This window comes from Peromyscus californicus, unplaced genomic scaffold, assembly GCF_007827085.1.
Source record: "Peromyscus californicus insignis strain IS unplaced genomic scaffold, ASM782708v3 Scaffold_10__1_contigs__length_136768540, whole genome shotgun sequence".
NCBI lineage: Eukaryota > Metazoa > Chordata > Mammalia > Rodentia > Cricetidae > Peromyscus > Peromyscus californicus.
Window position 1 is genome coordinate 17,925,084 of NW_026294391.1, and position 12,738 is coordinate 17,937,821.

The window sequence follows — 12,738 nt, forward strand, 5'->3', positions numbered from 1 at the left end:
CAGTCCTAGCTGTCCTGGAACTCACTTTGTAGACCAGGCTGGCCTCGAACTCACAGAGATCCGCCTGCCTCTGCCTCCCGAGTACTGGGATTAAAGGCATGCCCCACCACGCCTGGCACAACCTCTAGTTTATAACTGGCCAGTATACGCACAATCTCTGGATTATAAATGGCCTGTGTATGATTGTGCTTCTCTCTCTCTCTCTCTCTCTCTCTCTCTCTCTCTCTCTCTCTCTCTCTCTCTCTCTCTCTCTCTCTCAGAGCTTACTATAGTCCTAAAGAATATTATTCAGGGACACATCGTCATATCTGAAACAGGGTGGTTTGAATTTTACTTGATATGACTGTCCTAGAGAGGAGAGTGTTAGTGACAAGCCACTGCTAAAAGAAGTACAAAGTAGTCATAGAACTGACGTTACAGATTCCCGGTTTTGGAATAGCCACATTAAGCCCTAATCTTGGGGTTCTGCCACTACTACCAAGCTTTGTATCTCAATTTTCTACAGAAGGTATTGAAATAGGCCTCGAGACAGAACCCTTTCAGGCTGAGACAAGTTGCTTGTGGGGATAGCAGAGGAGATGCACATAGGGGGCCCAGCCCCAAGTTTGGCCGTGAGGAATAAGAGAGCTCTCTAAACTGCTTCCTTTTGTGAGGAATTCCCAACCCTTGGAGAGCAAGGAAGGAGCAAAGTTTCCATTTGCAGCCTGGCCTGCAGCCCAGCGGGCCTGGCCCCTCCTCCTTGGCTCCTCCTTCTGGGGAAGGACTGAGGAAGAGGAGGTGGGAATAGTGACGGGGTGGCCCTGGCAGGGAGTAGGGAGGGGGGCTGCCCCTGGGACAGGTCCAGACTCATGGAACCCCCCTGGAGGAGCAGCAGGTAGGAACCTGGGCCACTTAGCCTGATCTTCCTTCCTCCCTGCTCAGACCTAGACCCACAGCCTGGCTTGATGATTCAGCTGCCTCCTGGCTTCCTGGTTTCTGGCTCCCTTTTTGTACTCTTGAAGGCCTTTGGTTTAGGAGAGGGAGCCGACTTGAGTGAGTGAGTCTGTGGGCATCGGAAAGCCAGCTTGGTCAGGACCTTAGAGCCCCAAGCAGTACAGCCCATGGCCTGTGAGAGGTGACCTCTGTGACTGCCCTGGTGTTAGCCTAGCACACCCGGCAGCCTGCATGCTCCAGCCACTGACATTCTGATGCCAACATTCCAGCAGCCTGAGGGTGTCTGAGGCTCAGATGCAGTGAGATGACGAGCCAGTGACTGGCACATAGAGGGTACTTGAGAAACAGCCACTCTGAAGATGATGGTGGCTATTTAGAACTTCAGAGAAGAATTCTCACATTCAGAGATTCTCTAAACATTTGGGCATCTTCTGACTTGTACTACATTAGAGAATGGGCAGCTGGGCTGGACTGCCGCCCCATTTCTGACTTTTACTTGGGCTCTTGAGTGGCAAGTACTGACCATCTACCTCTAGGGACTTGCAGAGACAGGGGCTGGCTAACCTGGAGGGGCAGGCTCCACTTTCAGCTTGTCCTGGCTGTGGCCACTTGGTATGACCCCCAGCAACCATACTGTGTTGGGCAGGGCAGGGACAAGGCCCTTAGCCCCCCTACTTACTGTCGCTCCTCTTCCCTCTTGCCATTCTTTGGACTTTAATCACATCAAGCAGGTGCCAGAGGGGCCTTTAGACTGTGCACTGGAGGTGGGGGTGGGGTGCAGCACAGGGGTGGAGTGTGGGCCCAGCCTTGGGATGTGTGGGGGACAGTAACGGCCTTGGAAGCAAAAAACTCCTCCTTGGAACCACCTTGTCCTCTACCTTGCCTGCCCTTCCGCCCCAAGCTCTGAGTCCCATCCTGTCGCCAAGACCACTGAGATTCTGTCAGCCTTCTCTGCCCTCAGCCTTCTCTGCCCTCAGCCCGCTCTGCTCTGGCATTCTCTGGCTCTCCCTGTCTTCTCTCTGTGTCTTTTGTCTAGCCCTTCCTCTTTCTCCTTTTCTGTCTCTTTCGGTTTCTCTCTGTCTTTTCCTCTGCTCCTTCAGTGCTCCACCCTTGCCTCCCCTGCCCGCCCCTGCCCTCCCCTCCCTCCCTATGAAGGGTTTTCTCGAAGGGGAGCCCTTGCATTGCCCACACACATCTTTCTCTTCTCTTTCATCTCCCTCTGCTTTCCTTCCTACCTTCCTTCCCCTGTGGTGTCTGCTGTGAGGAGGGCTCCTTTTCCCCTTCCCTGCTGTGGTGTCCCAGCGTCTCTCAGTAACCCAGGTCCCCACGGAGTCACCTGGAACACAGGAGGCCCAAGCCTGGCTCTTGTCTCTACTGCCCCCTGTCGTCATTGTGTTCTGTTTGTGGTTGAGTGCTGTCCTCTCTTTCTTGACTTTGTGGTTTTTTTCTTTTTCCTTCCTTCCTTCCTTCCTTCCTTCCTTCCTTCCTTCCTTCCTTCCTTCCTTCCTCCCTCCCTTCCCCTCCCCCTTCTTCCTTCCCTCTCTTCTTTCCTCCTTCCTCCCTCCCTCCCCTATCCTTCCATGCCTCCTTCCCTCCACTTCTCCTTCCCTTTCTTTCCTCTTCCCCTCTTCCCTTTACTCTTCTTCCCTCTCACCCTCCTTTCCCATCATATCTTCCTTCCTCCCTCCCACCCCTCCTCCCTTTCCTTTCCTCTGCACCTTCCCTTTCCCCATCCCCCACCTACTCTGACCCCCTTGTCCCCCTTGCCCTCCCTGCCTCTCCCTTCCTTCCCTGTCTCTTTCTCTGTCTCTCTTTCCCTGTCTCTTGCTGTCTCTCAGGTCCACAGCGTCTCATACTCTACACCAGTATTGCTGTCCTACTCAGGTCCTTGACTCCATGAAGCTTACCCCCTCAGGCAGGCTGGCAGAGAGCAGGTAAGAGCTAGACCTAACCCTCCCCGAATCCTTTTCCCTTCCAAACTAATATGCACCATCATTGCCAGACACCCCCCACCCCTGCCTCGTGTCCCTTAGTCCCCCGAGTGATTGTGGAGTGGTTGTCTGAATGTCTGAGGATCTTGGGAGATCAGGTTTGGAGACTAAAGAGGACCTTTGCAATCTATTTGTACTTTATTCTTTTTTATTTTTATTTTTAAAGAAATCCATCCTTAGAGGCCTGTCTCCATAGCTAGGAGTGGTTGGTCTTGGAATATGTGGCATTTGAAAGATGTTCTGAAGTATGAATAGGAGTTTGCTGTCTGAGTAGACTGTGAAAGGATGTTTAGGCAGAGGGAAGGATCTGCCTACATTTTTGGAGAACAACATTATTTCCAAGATAATCGGAAATCCTGTTTAATATTTCTGATTAGAATTCAACAAAAGGAAGTATTAACAGCCACATAAAAAATAAAGGGAGGCCCTGCAATGTGGTGTCTTACACCTTGGTCCTAGCACTCAGGAGGCAGAGGCAGGCAGATTTCTGTGAGTGCAAAGCCAGTCTGGTCTACACAATGAGTTCAAGGCTAGCTGGGACTACACAGTGAGATCCCACCTCAACAAATAAACAAAATACCTTGCATTTAAAAGGAAGTAAGAATGGAATTTATAGGCTATTTTTAATAAATTAATTTAGGAGACCGTTACATTTCATAACCTGTGAGGTGTGTCATAGGGGCTCTAGAAGAATACCTATAGTTTCCAGTGCATTTCTTTATTTATTGTGGTGCTGGAAACTGAATTTAGGGCTTCACGAGTGCAAGGCAAACAACCGTATCACTGAGCTACAGTCCCAGCTCTCCTGGTGCTTTTATTAGAGAGTAAGGCAGGTTAAATTACATGAACTAATTATTCCACTTAAGAAGCTAGAAAAAGAACAACAAAAGGAAAACAGAATCCACTAATTACTGTAGATGAAGCCAGAAATCAATGAAACAGAAAACAAAAGTTTTGATCCTCTGGCAGATATGACTGGGGAAAAAGCAAAAAAATGTAAGGAAAATAAGATTTTTTTAAAGAAAGGTGTTACCATAAATTCTGAGGTTTTTTTTTTGAAAAGTTGTAAGAAAATGGTGTGTGTGTGTGTGTGTGTGTGTGTGTGTGTGTGTGTGTGTGTGTGTATTTATACCAAGAAACGTGAAAATGTAATTTAATTGGGTGATTTTCTAGAAACATGTAAATTACAGAAAGTACCTAAAAAAGGGGGAAAAAACCCAAACCTGAATAGAATGGAAAAGTGAGGAATGAAATGACAAAAGTGGGCATTTTTTTCTCTTGAGAAATAATACCATGTCCAGTTGTTTTTCTGGAGGTCCTGAAAGTTCTATCAGGTCCTGCAAGGTCAAATAATAGGAAAAGATAGCCATCTTCCCAGTTCCTGATGTAAGGCTGTTCAGTAGCACACCCGCAGTCCCCGATACTCAACAGGCTGAGGCAAGAATGTTGCGTTAGCCTAGGAGTTTGAAGTCAGCCTGGGCAATGTAGAGAGACCCTTTCTCAAAAACAAAGCAGAACAGGGCTGGAGATAAAGCTAAATGGTAGAACACAAAGCTCTGGGTTTTTATCCTCCACCCTACCCCCCACCACACACACATACACACACACACACACACACACACACACACACACACACACACACACATACACACAATTATATGTCAGTGAGCAACTTGGTTTATTTATCTATCAGGACTGGGAATTAGATGCGGGGATTTGTGCATTTTAGACTGAGCTGTGTCTCTGGCCCGTTTTTCCTTTATCTTACTAAGTTATTCAGAGGTTGTCCTAGAAATCACTATGTCATCCAGGCTGCCCTCAGTCTTGTGTTTCTACTGCCTCTACCTCCTGAGTTCTGGGATTTCAGGCTTGTGCTCCCATACCTGATGTGACAAATACTGTAATGGAGTATTATGAAAAAAGAACCCATTAGAGTATTAAAAGCATATCTTTCTTGCCTTGGTGGCATAGGTTTGTAATTCTAGCACTTGGAATATAAGGTAGAGGCCAAAAGATGAAGGGCTCAAGGTCAGATTTGGCTATATAGCAAGTTTGAACCCAGTCTAGGCTACATGAAACCTTTAGAGAGAAAGAGAGTGAGAGAGAACATCTTAACTAATGAAGGCTTCCTAAGAGTGCAAGGATTGTTCAACATTAGGAACCCTGGTGGCTGGATAGATGACTCAGTGGTTCAGAACACCACCTGCTCCTCCAGAGGACCTGGGTTCGATTGCCCATATCCACATGGCAACTCACAAATTTCTGAAACCCACTTCCAAGGGATGCAATGCCCTCTTCTGGCCTCTTTAGGCGCTGGGCATGCACTTAGTGCACAGACATACATGCAAACAAAACACCCATATACATAAAATAATAATAGCGATAAATGATAATGATAAATGTTAGGAACTCTGTTATTGTAATTTATTGCAATATTTCTCTTTTATAGGAAATATCATTTAATTATCTATTAATGCTGGAAAATGTTCTGGTAAATTTACATTACATTCTCTTGCTACAGTGGAATAATTTGTTACACAGCAAAAGATAGCTAATACCTTAAGCTAGGAATTAGTGAAAACTTCCTTAGCTTGGTAAAGGTTTGTTTTTATAAGAATTCAGAGACAATCATCAAATGTAAAAATGAATCACTTAATACATTTCCATTAAATTCAAGAACAAAGTAAGAATGATTGCTATCACTATTGCTTAATTAATTTTTGGAAATCTTAAACAGTGGTATTTCTTTTATTGAATTTGTTATTTGACAATTTCATACACGTGTATATTTCATTCCAATTATAAACAATTGGACTTAAAAAGAAATGAGTAGTGTAAATATTAGAATGACTCATAATTAGCATTATCTGAAGATGATATGATTGTCTAATTAGTCAAGAGAATAAAATGAAAATTTCTTTCAACTACTAAGAAATTCCAATGTAATAGGTACATACAGGACAAATATGTACCCAAAACATTAGCCTCTCTGAATACCAGTAGTATCTAACTGAAAGATGTAATAGAGAAAATACTTTTCACAGTAGTAAAAACAATCTATAAACTCCCTAGAAATTTACATGAAACAGGAAATATTTTTTGGAGAGGGCTATAAATTTTTATTGAAGGCTGTAAGAATTGACTCTATCAAAGATTATCTTCTGTTTGAGGAGGAAAGGTTCAATATGATGAACAATGACATTTTCCACCAATTTGATCAAAATTTGATCATAAAAATTTTTATTTGTCATAAAAATATCAGTGGTATTTTCTTTGGTACTGAGCAATTGCATTTTAAAGTTCATTGGAAAGAGTAAATATTCATTAATTAAATTTTTGCAAAGGAGAAATAATGTAGGAGATTTACCTATTAAATGTACCCAAACCTTACCATAAAAGTGCATTAATGGACTGGAAAGATGACTTAGTAGTTAAGAGCATTGGTTACTCTTGCAGAGAGCCTGGGTTCAATTCCCAGCACCCACATGGTGGCTCCCAACCATCCATATCTCCAGTTCTAGAGGATCCAATGCCCTCCTCTGACCTCCATAGGCACCAAGCATACCTGTGATGTGCAGTACACATAAAATAATAAAATAGATCCATCTAAAAAAATTTAAAAGACTTCAGTAATTGCAAATATTGTATCTTCACAGAAACAGAGGAATATATAACCAGAACAAAGTAGGGAGTTTAGATGCAAATCCACATGTTGAAATGGGAAATTAGTTTGTGATTAAAAAAAAAAGACACACACACACACACACAAAAAAAAAAAAAAGCCGGGCGGTGGTGGCGCACGCCTTTAATCCCAGCACTCGGGAGGCAGAGGCCGGCGGATCTCTGTGAGTTCGAGGCCAGCCTGGGCTACCAAGTGAGTTCCAGGAAAGGCGCAAAGCTACTCAGAGAAACCCTGTCTCGAAAAACCAAAAAAAAAAAAAAGACATTTCAGACCATATGAAAATATGGTTGTAGGATACCAGAAGGAAATCTTGAATATTCAATTATAATATTAAGATACAGAAGGCCTTGCAATGTGAGACTTTAAAACCTGTAAGACAAAGCTGGGTGCAGTGTTTCACGCCCTTAATCCCACCACTTGGGAGACAGAGGCAGGCAGATCTCTGTGAGTTCAAATGCAGCCTGGGCTACAGAGTGAGTATGTAGGACAGCCAGGGTTACATAGTGAGATCCTGTCTAGAAAAAACAAACAGAAAACCAAAACAAAATCTAGAAGCCAAGCCAGTTGTGATGGTGCATGCCAGTAGTCCCAGATACTCAGGAAGCTGAAGCAGAAAGATTACTTGAAGTCAGGAGTTCAAGGCTAGCAGGAGCAACATAGTGAGATCCCAGATCCCTTCTCAAACAACAACAAAACCCAGAAGCCATAAAACAGAGTAATATTTTTCTTCATTAACATTTAAAACTGTATGGAGAAAGATATTGTACACAAAGTTAATACATAATAAATAATGGCAGTAGAAAGTTTACTACATAATATGTTGCTATCTCTGTCTAAATCTAGATTGTGTTCTAGAAGTCAGTAAGAAAAAGATACACAACCCATTGAAAATGGAGAATTAGGTTGAACATGGTAGAATTTTACCTACTGTTCAGGAAACTGAGACAAGAGGAACTGTATGAATTCGAGACCCACCTGTGCTACATTGTGAGTTCCAGGACAGCCTACACTATAGAGTGAGATCCTGTCTCAAATAAAGTAAAATAAAATGTTTAAATAACAGCATTTGATGATTCAACAATGAAATAGATAATTACGTAATAACTATGAATAGGCACTAATCTTACTACTCGATAATAAACTGTAGGTTTTGAAACCATAACAAAGCACCATTTTTTAAGTGTAAACATTTAAAAAGATCAGAAGGATTGTATCAAAACAGAACCTCTTATGTACATTGATTGGAGTACAGATTAATACAGGTTTTTGTTTATTTGTTTTGTAGGGCCACTTTGTCAGTTGCCGGGAGAATTTCTCTTTTCCTTTTTGGATTTATGAGATGGGGTCTTGTTATTAGCACCAGCTGGGCTGAAACTCTTGATTCTCCTGCTTCAGCCTCCTGAGTGCTAACATCACAGGCTTGTGATGCTGGATATCACAAGCATGAGAATCTTGAATGTGTACATTCTTCCAAGTTGAGAACCATGCCTCAGAGCAAGATTTTTCTGAGGATTTACTGAGAGAAAGCCCAGCTTAGCCAGGCAGAAACCTTTTCTAAAATACCCAATCCAAATTGCAAACATAAAGTCTGTTGTGCAACTCCTTATTAAATACCCCTGTAGACTATCACTCCTTTAAAAAAAAAAACATTCATTTTAATTTTAACTATGGGTCTGTGTGTGCGGGCGTGTGCATGTGAGTGCAGGTGTCTTTGTTGTTGTTGTTTGTTTGTTTTCGAGACAAGGTCTCACTATATAGCTCTGGCTGTCCTGGAACTCACTATGTAGACCAGGCTGCTTGCAGGTGTCTTTAGAGGCCAGAGGCATTAGATGGAGATCTAGGAGGTTATGGTCTTCTGATGTGTGTGCTAGGAGTCTAACTGAGGTCCTCTGCAAGAGCATGCTCTTATGGATGAGCAGTCTCTCCAGCCTCGAATACCACTCTTGACCAAGTCTTCTAAATTTTTTTTATTAATTTGGTTTTGTGCATGGGTGTTTTGATTGCATGTATGTCTGAGCACCACATACATGTCTGGTACCTATAGAGGCCAGAAGAGGATATCAGATGCCTTGGAACTAGAGTTATAGATGATATGGGTTCTGGGAATGGAACCCAGATCCTCTGGAAGATCAGGCAATGCTCTTAACCATGGAACCGTCTTTCCAGACCTTTGACCACCTCTTAATTAAAAGGTTAGATAATGTATGCTTCTCTTAAATAAAGGCAGGATTTATGAATAACCTTTACCTTTAGCTAGTTTATACACTTGTTAAAGCGATGGAAATAACTTTTATCTACACTTTAAATAAAATATATATATTCTTGGGACTGGAGAGATGAGTCAGTAGTTAAGTGCACGTGCTGCTCTTTTGGAATGGAGTAGGTCTGGTCCTACTTTCAAGGAGTTCTAGTCTAGCAGGGAGAAAAGAAGCATAGTGTACTTTGGAATGGGACTGAATTAGGCTGAGCTGGCTGCCAGGATAGAAGCATGTAACTCCATCTGGCATCTAGGGAAGGCTTCCTATAGGAGGTGACATTTTTAATGAGTTGAAAAAAATAACTTTCTTTCATTCTCCTCCTTTATGAAGAATGGCCATGTCTTCTTTTTCACTGTTCCAAACATGGTGACTTCATTGGGGGAAAAATAGAATCAGTTTAAGCTCAAGAGTTTCCACTTCCTGTGACTTCAGACAAATCATTTAGCTTCTGGGTCTCTGTTTCCTCAATCTAGTCGTGAGGCTAATGCCTGCCTACCTCTCAAGACTGTTTTGGGGATTGGAGATGGTCATGTGAAACTGCAGGTGACTGTCAACTATAGAAGAGGAAAGAGTACTTGGATCTTATTTTGCCACTAACAAAGTGTGTAATACAATACATGTGTGAAGATGGTTCTGAATCAAAGACTGGCCCTGACCATAGCAGGCAAGATTTGGGGAAAGAGGAGGGTAAACATAGTACATGAGGATGGTGGAGGATGCATAATAAGGAGAGCACCAGGTTCCTGGCCTTGGCATGACATATATGGAAATTATAGCTCTGGCCCTAGTTCTCAATCCTTTTCTTTTGCTGATGCTCTCTTGTAACCTCACAGTCCAGAGCAGTAAGGCATGGTGTAACACTGTTTGCCATGACAACCATGGCAATCTCTGTCCAAACTCAGTCACTTGAACAACTTACTTCACACGTCTTTTAATCCCCTTTCTTCTCTGTTGAAAAGGACAGAACACTGCCAACAGCATCATGGATTTTATTGGCTAAGGAGTGGATGATTCCATTCAAATGAATTCGTTCAGAATTCATATCACTAAGTACCTGGAACACAATGGGTACTCTGTAGAGTTGTTGTTATTGGTACTTATTTCAGTAGACACAGAGTACTGCCTCTGCAAGGTTCTTGTTGTCCTCTGTGAATCCCCAGTTAGCTGCGGGAAGACTGTGAAGGCCTGTGACAGAAAAGAACACAATGGGGTAGAAGGTAGAGAATAGGAGCTCAAAGGAAAGGCTCCTGTCTGGGGCTGGCACAGGTGAACTCACCCTGAGTTCTGGGTCTTAAAGAATAAGTAAGAATTAGCCAGATGGGTGAAGTACTGAAGAACATTCTAGGCAGAAGGAATAACATATGCAAAAGAACTGCATGTTTTTAGATCGAGCAAGACAGTGGAGTGTATGGCTCCCTGGTAGGCTTCATGAGGCCCACGAACCTCCTGAAATTGAATCAAAATGCTACATGTGTATAACTATGCACATAATTTTATGAGCAAGATAGTTCGTGGCTTTCATTAAATGCATAAAGGGATTTGTATCCCCTCAGAAAAGTTGAGAGCCAAAATTATTGGTAAGAAGGTATCCTGTGAAAGAATCTGAAATGGGAGTATAATTTGATAAAATTTGTGTTTTAAACTGTCACATTAGCAGTCAGTATGAAAAATCATTGTAGCTGGACAGGGTGGGACATGCCTGTAATCTTAGCGCTTGGGAGGTGGAGGCAGGACGATCAGGAGGCCATCTTTGACTATATGAAGAGTTGAAGTTCAGCCAGGGATACAGAAAACCTTGTCTGCAAAAAGTGGATTGTGTACACAGAGGCCAGTGTGAGGTCTAATTTGGGACTGGCATAGAAAAAGAAGAGTCAAGCAAGGCTAGTTACACTTAATACATTTTGTGACTCTGGTGGGCACCATTCATTCAGAGGCATTTTAATTTCAAAGTTTGGAATCCAAATCCTTTGAGAGTTGTTAATAAGATAGCTTCAGTTCAATTGTTGGGTGATAGAAATGGTTATAGGTAGTGAAGCTAAGGGATAGGAGGGCAGAAATGAGTAGACATTAACAGAATACCAGAGCCCAGTCCAGGGTAATAGTATAAGAAACAAGAACTTCCATCAATGCTCATCCATCATCCTAAGTCCCTGGTCCCATACATAATTACTAACTTCCAACCTATTCCTTGTTCTTAGAGATCCCAAGTAACACCAGAGACATGTATTTTCCTGTGGATTAGAGAAGGGGGAGAGGAAGAGAGAGGTATATTGCTTCTAAGTTGTGAGTCGGACAAAGTTTCCCAAAGAAAGTAACATCTAAGCTAGTTACTTAAGATCCATAGTGATGTCAAGAGCTAAAAATAGATGATGGAGGATGTTCTGAGGGTCTGCACAGAGTTTGGAGGTAAGAAAGAACAAAAAGAAATATTAGAGGGGGCAGAGTTTAGACATGTCTCAAGCAGTTGTCTCGGGAGTATAGGCTTGTTATGTTTTTCAAGGGGGACAGCTGGGAGCTTGGAGCAGTTCTTGAATAGGAAAGTATCGTTATCAAATTAACATTTTAGAAGGAAGGAAGATTTGGGAAGAGGCTGATGTAGTCATCCAAGAGAAGAGAAACTAAGAAAGTGACAATAAGCATAGAGCAGAGGAGATGGACTGAGAAGTGATTGGGCAAAAGGAAGGACCAGAGTCAGAGACTTGGTGCTTAAGGAGAGATGGAGGAGGAGGTGGATGTGATTGAGAATGTAGTTCACAGTTGGTTGGAGTCTTCAGGCTTGGCAATGGATTCATCTATTGCATGAATATTTACTAAAGCACTGCTCTGGGCATGAGAAATGGAGCACTGAACAAGACAGATGCCTGCCTTGGTGGGTCTTACTGTAGACAAGACAATAAACCACAGGGTGTGTGTGGTGAATAGGTGCCTTTTGAAGAGTGGAGTCTATAGTGGTGAATTGCTGATCAGAGACTTGAAGGAAGTCAGGCAGCAAGCCAAGCACAAATGTAGGAGATGGTACTCCAGGCAGAAGGTGCATGTGTTTGAAGGATACATGTGTAGGAAGGACAATGAAATTTGAAAAAGGTTGAATGAAGGGCAAAGGGAGCAGAAGATAGCATGCAGAATGTTAGAGCTATTTAGGAGGTAGAATGAGCAAGTTTTAGTGACTGAAGAATCAAGTATGTGTGTCCAATCTTCAATCTTTAGGCCACATTTGGCCAATAATAGCTGTGAATTTGGCCTAGCACAGATTCTTAAACTTACTTAAAAACATTGTGAGACCTTTTGCATTTTTTCTTGTAATGTGACTGCACAATTTTTAAGTACAAACTGTGTAGCTGTCATCGTGTCAAAATGTCAAAAGGTTGGACTTGTCTGATAGGGTCTCCAAGGTGTGTTTTGGGCACAAGTGACTAGGTGTATGGCAGTAGCTTTCACTCAGGTGGGAAATGCAAGAGGCAAGGCTTGCACTGATAAGGTTGTGGGAGAGGTCCCTCTGACATCTGAGGGCTGTACGGGCCGTCCTCTTGGAGCTGGCTCACAAGCACTGGACTTGATGGGCCTAGACCCAGCAGAAAGATCTGTGCTAGATAGAGCCACACCTGAAGTTATGAAATGAAATGACGTCATTGAAGGAGAGTGAGATGAAAGAGAATACGAGAGAAGAACTGGGAAAGAGGTACCCACCTGCAGGATGGGCCCAAGAAGAGGTGGAGGGATGGGCCAGAGAAGGAAAACCAACTGTGAGTGAGCTCACCAAGGAACAAAGTGGCCTTGTTAAGACTGTTAAGTCTTGTGGACAGGAGGAGTTAAGCCCAGGGCAGAATTGAATGTATTGCTTTAACCATCAGGAAGTCCTGGGCAACCTTCCTAA

General features: G+C 43.0%; 1 protein-coding gene across 4 annotated transcripts in view; it reads left to right on the forward strand.

Annotated features, from left to right (window-relative positions):
• The window catches only part of Iqsec2 (IQ motif and Sec7 domain ArfGEF 2), an 82,199-nt gene that overhangs the window by 34,234 nt on the left and 35,227 nt on the right, over positions 1 to 12,738 (forward strand). For 2 of the 4 annotated variants that reach the window (XM_052760391.1, XM_052760644.1), the window contains exon 3: positions 2,772 to 2,867. The exons of 1 other annotated variant lie outside the window; for it this stretch is intronic. In XM_052760391.1, the coding sequence (XP_052616351.1) occupies positions 2,772 to 2,867 (96 nt within the window). Of the gene's footprint in view, positions 1 to 775; positions 875 to 2,771; positions 2,868 to 12,738 lie in introns of those variants that run through there. One more of the 4 variants, XM_052760482.1, reaches the window with a different exon arrangement.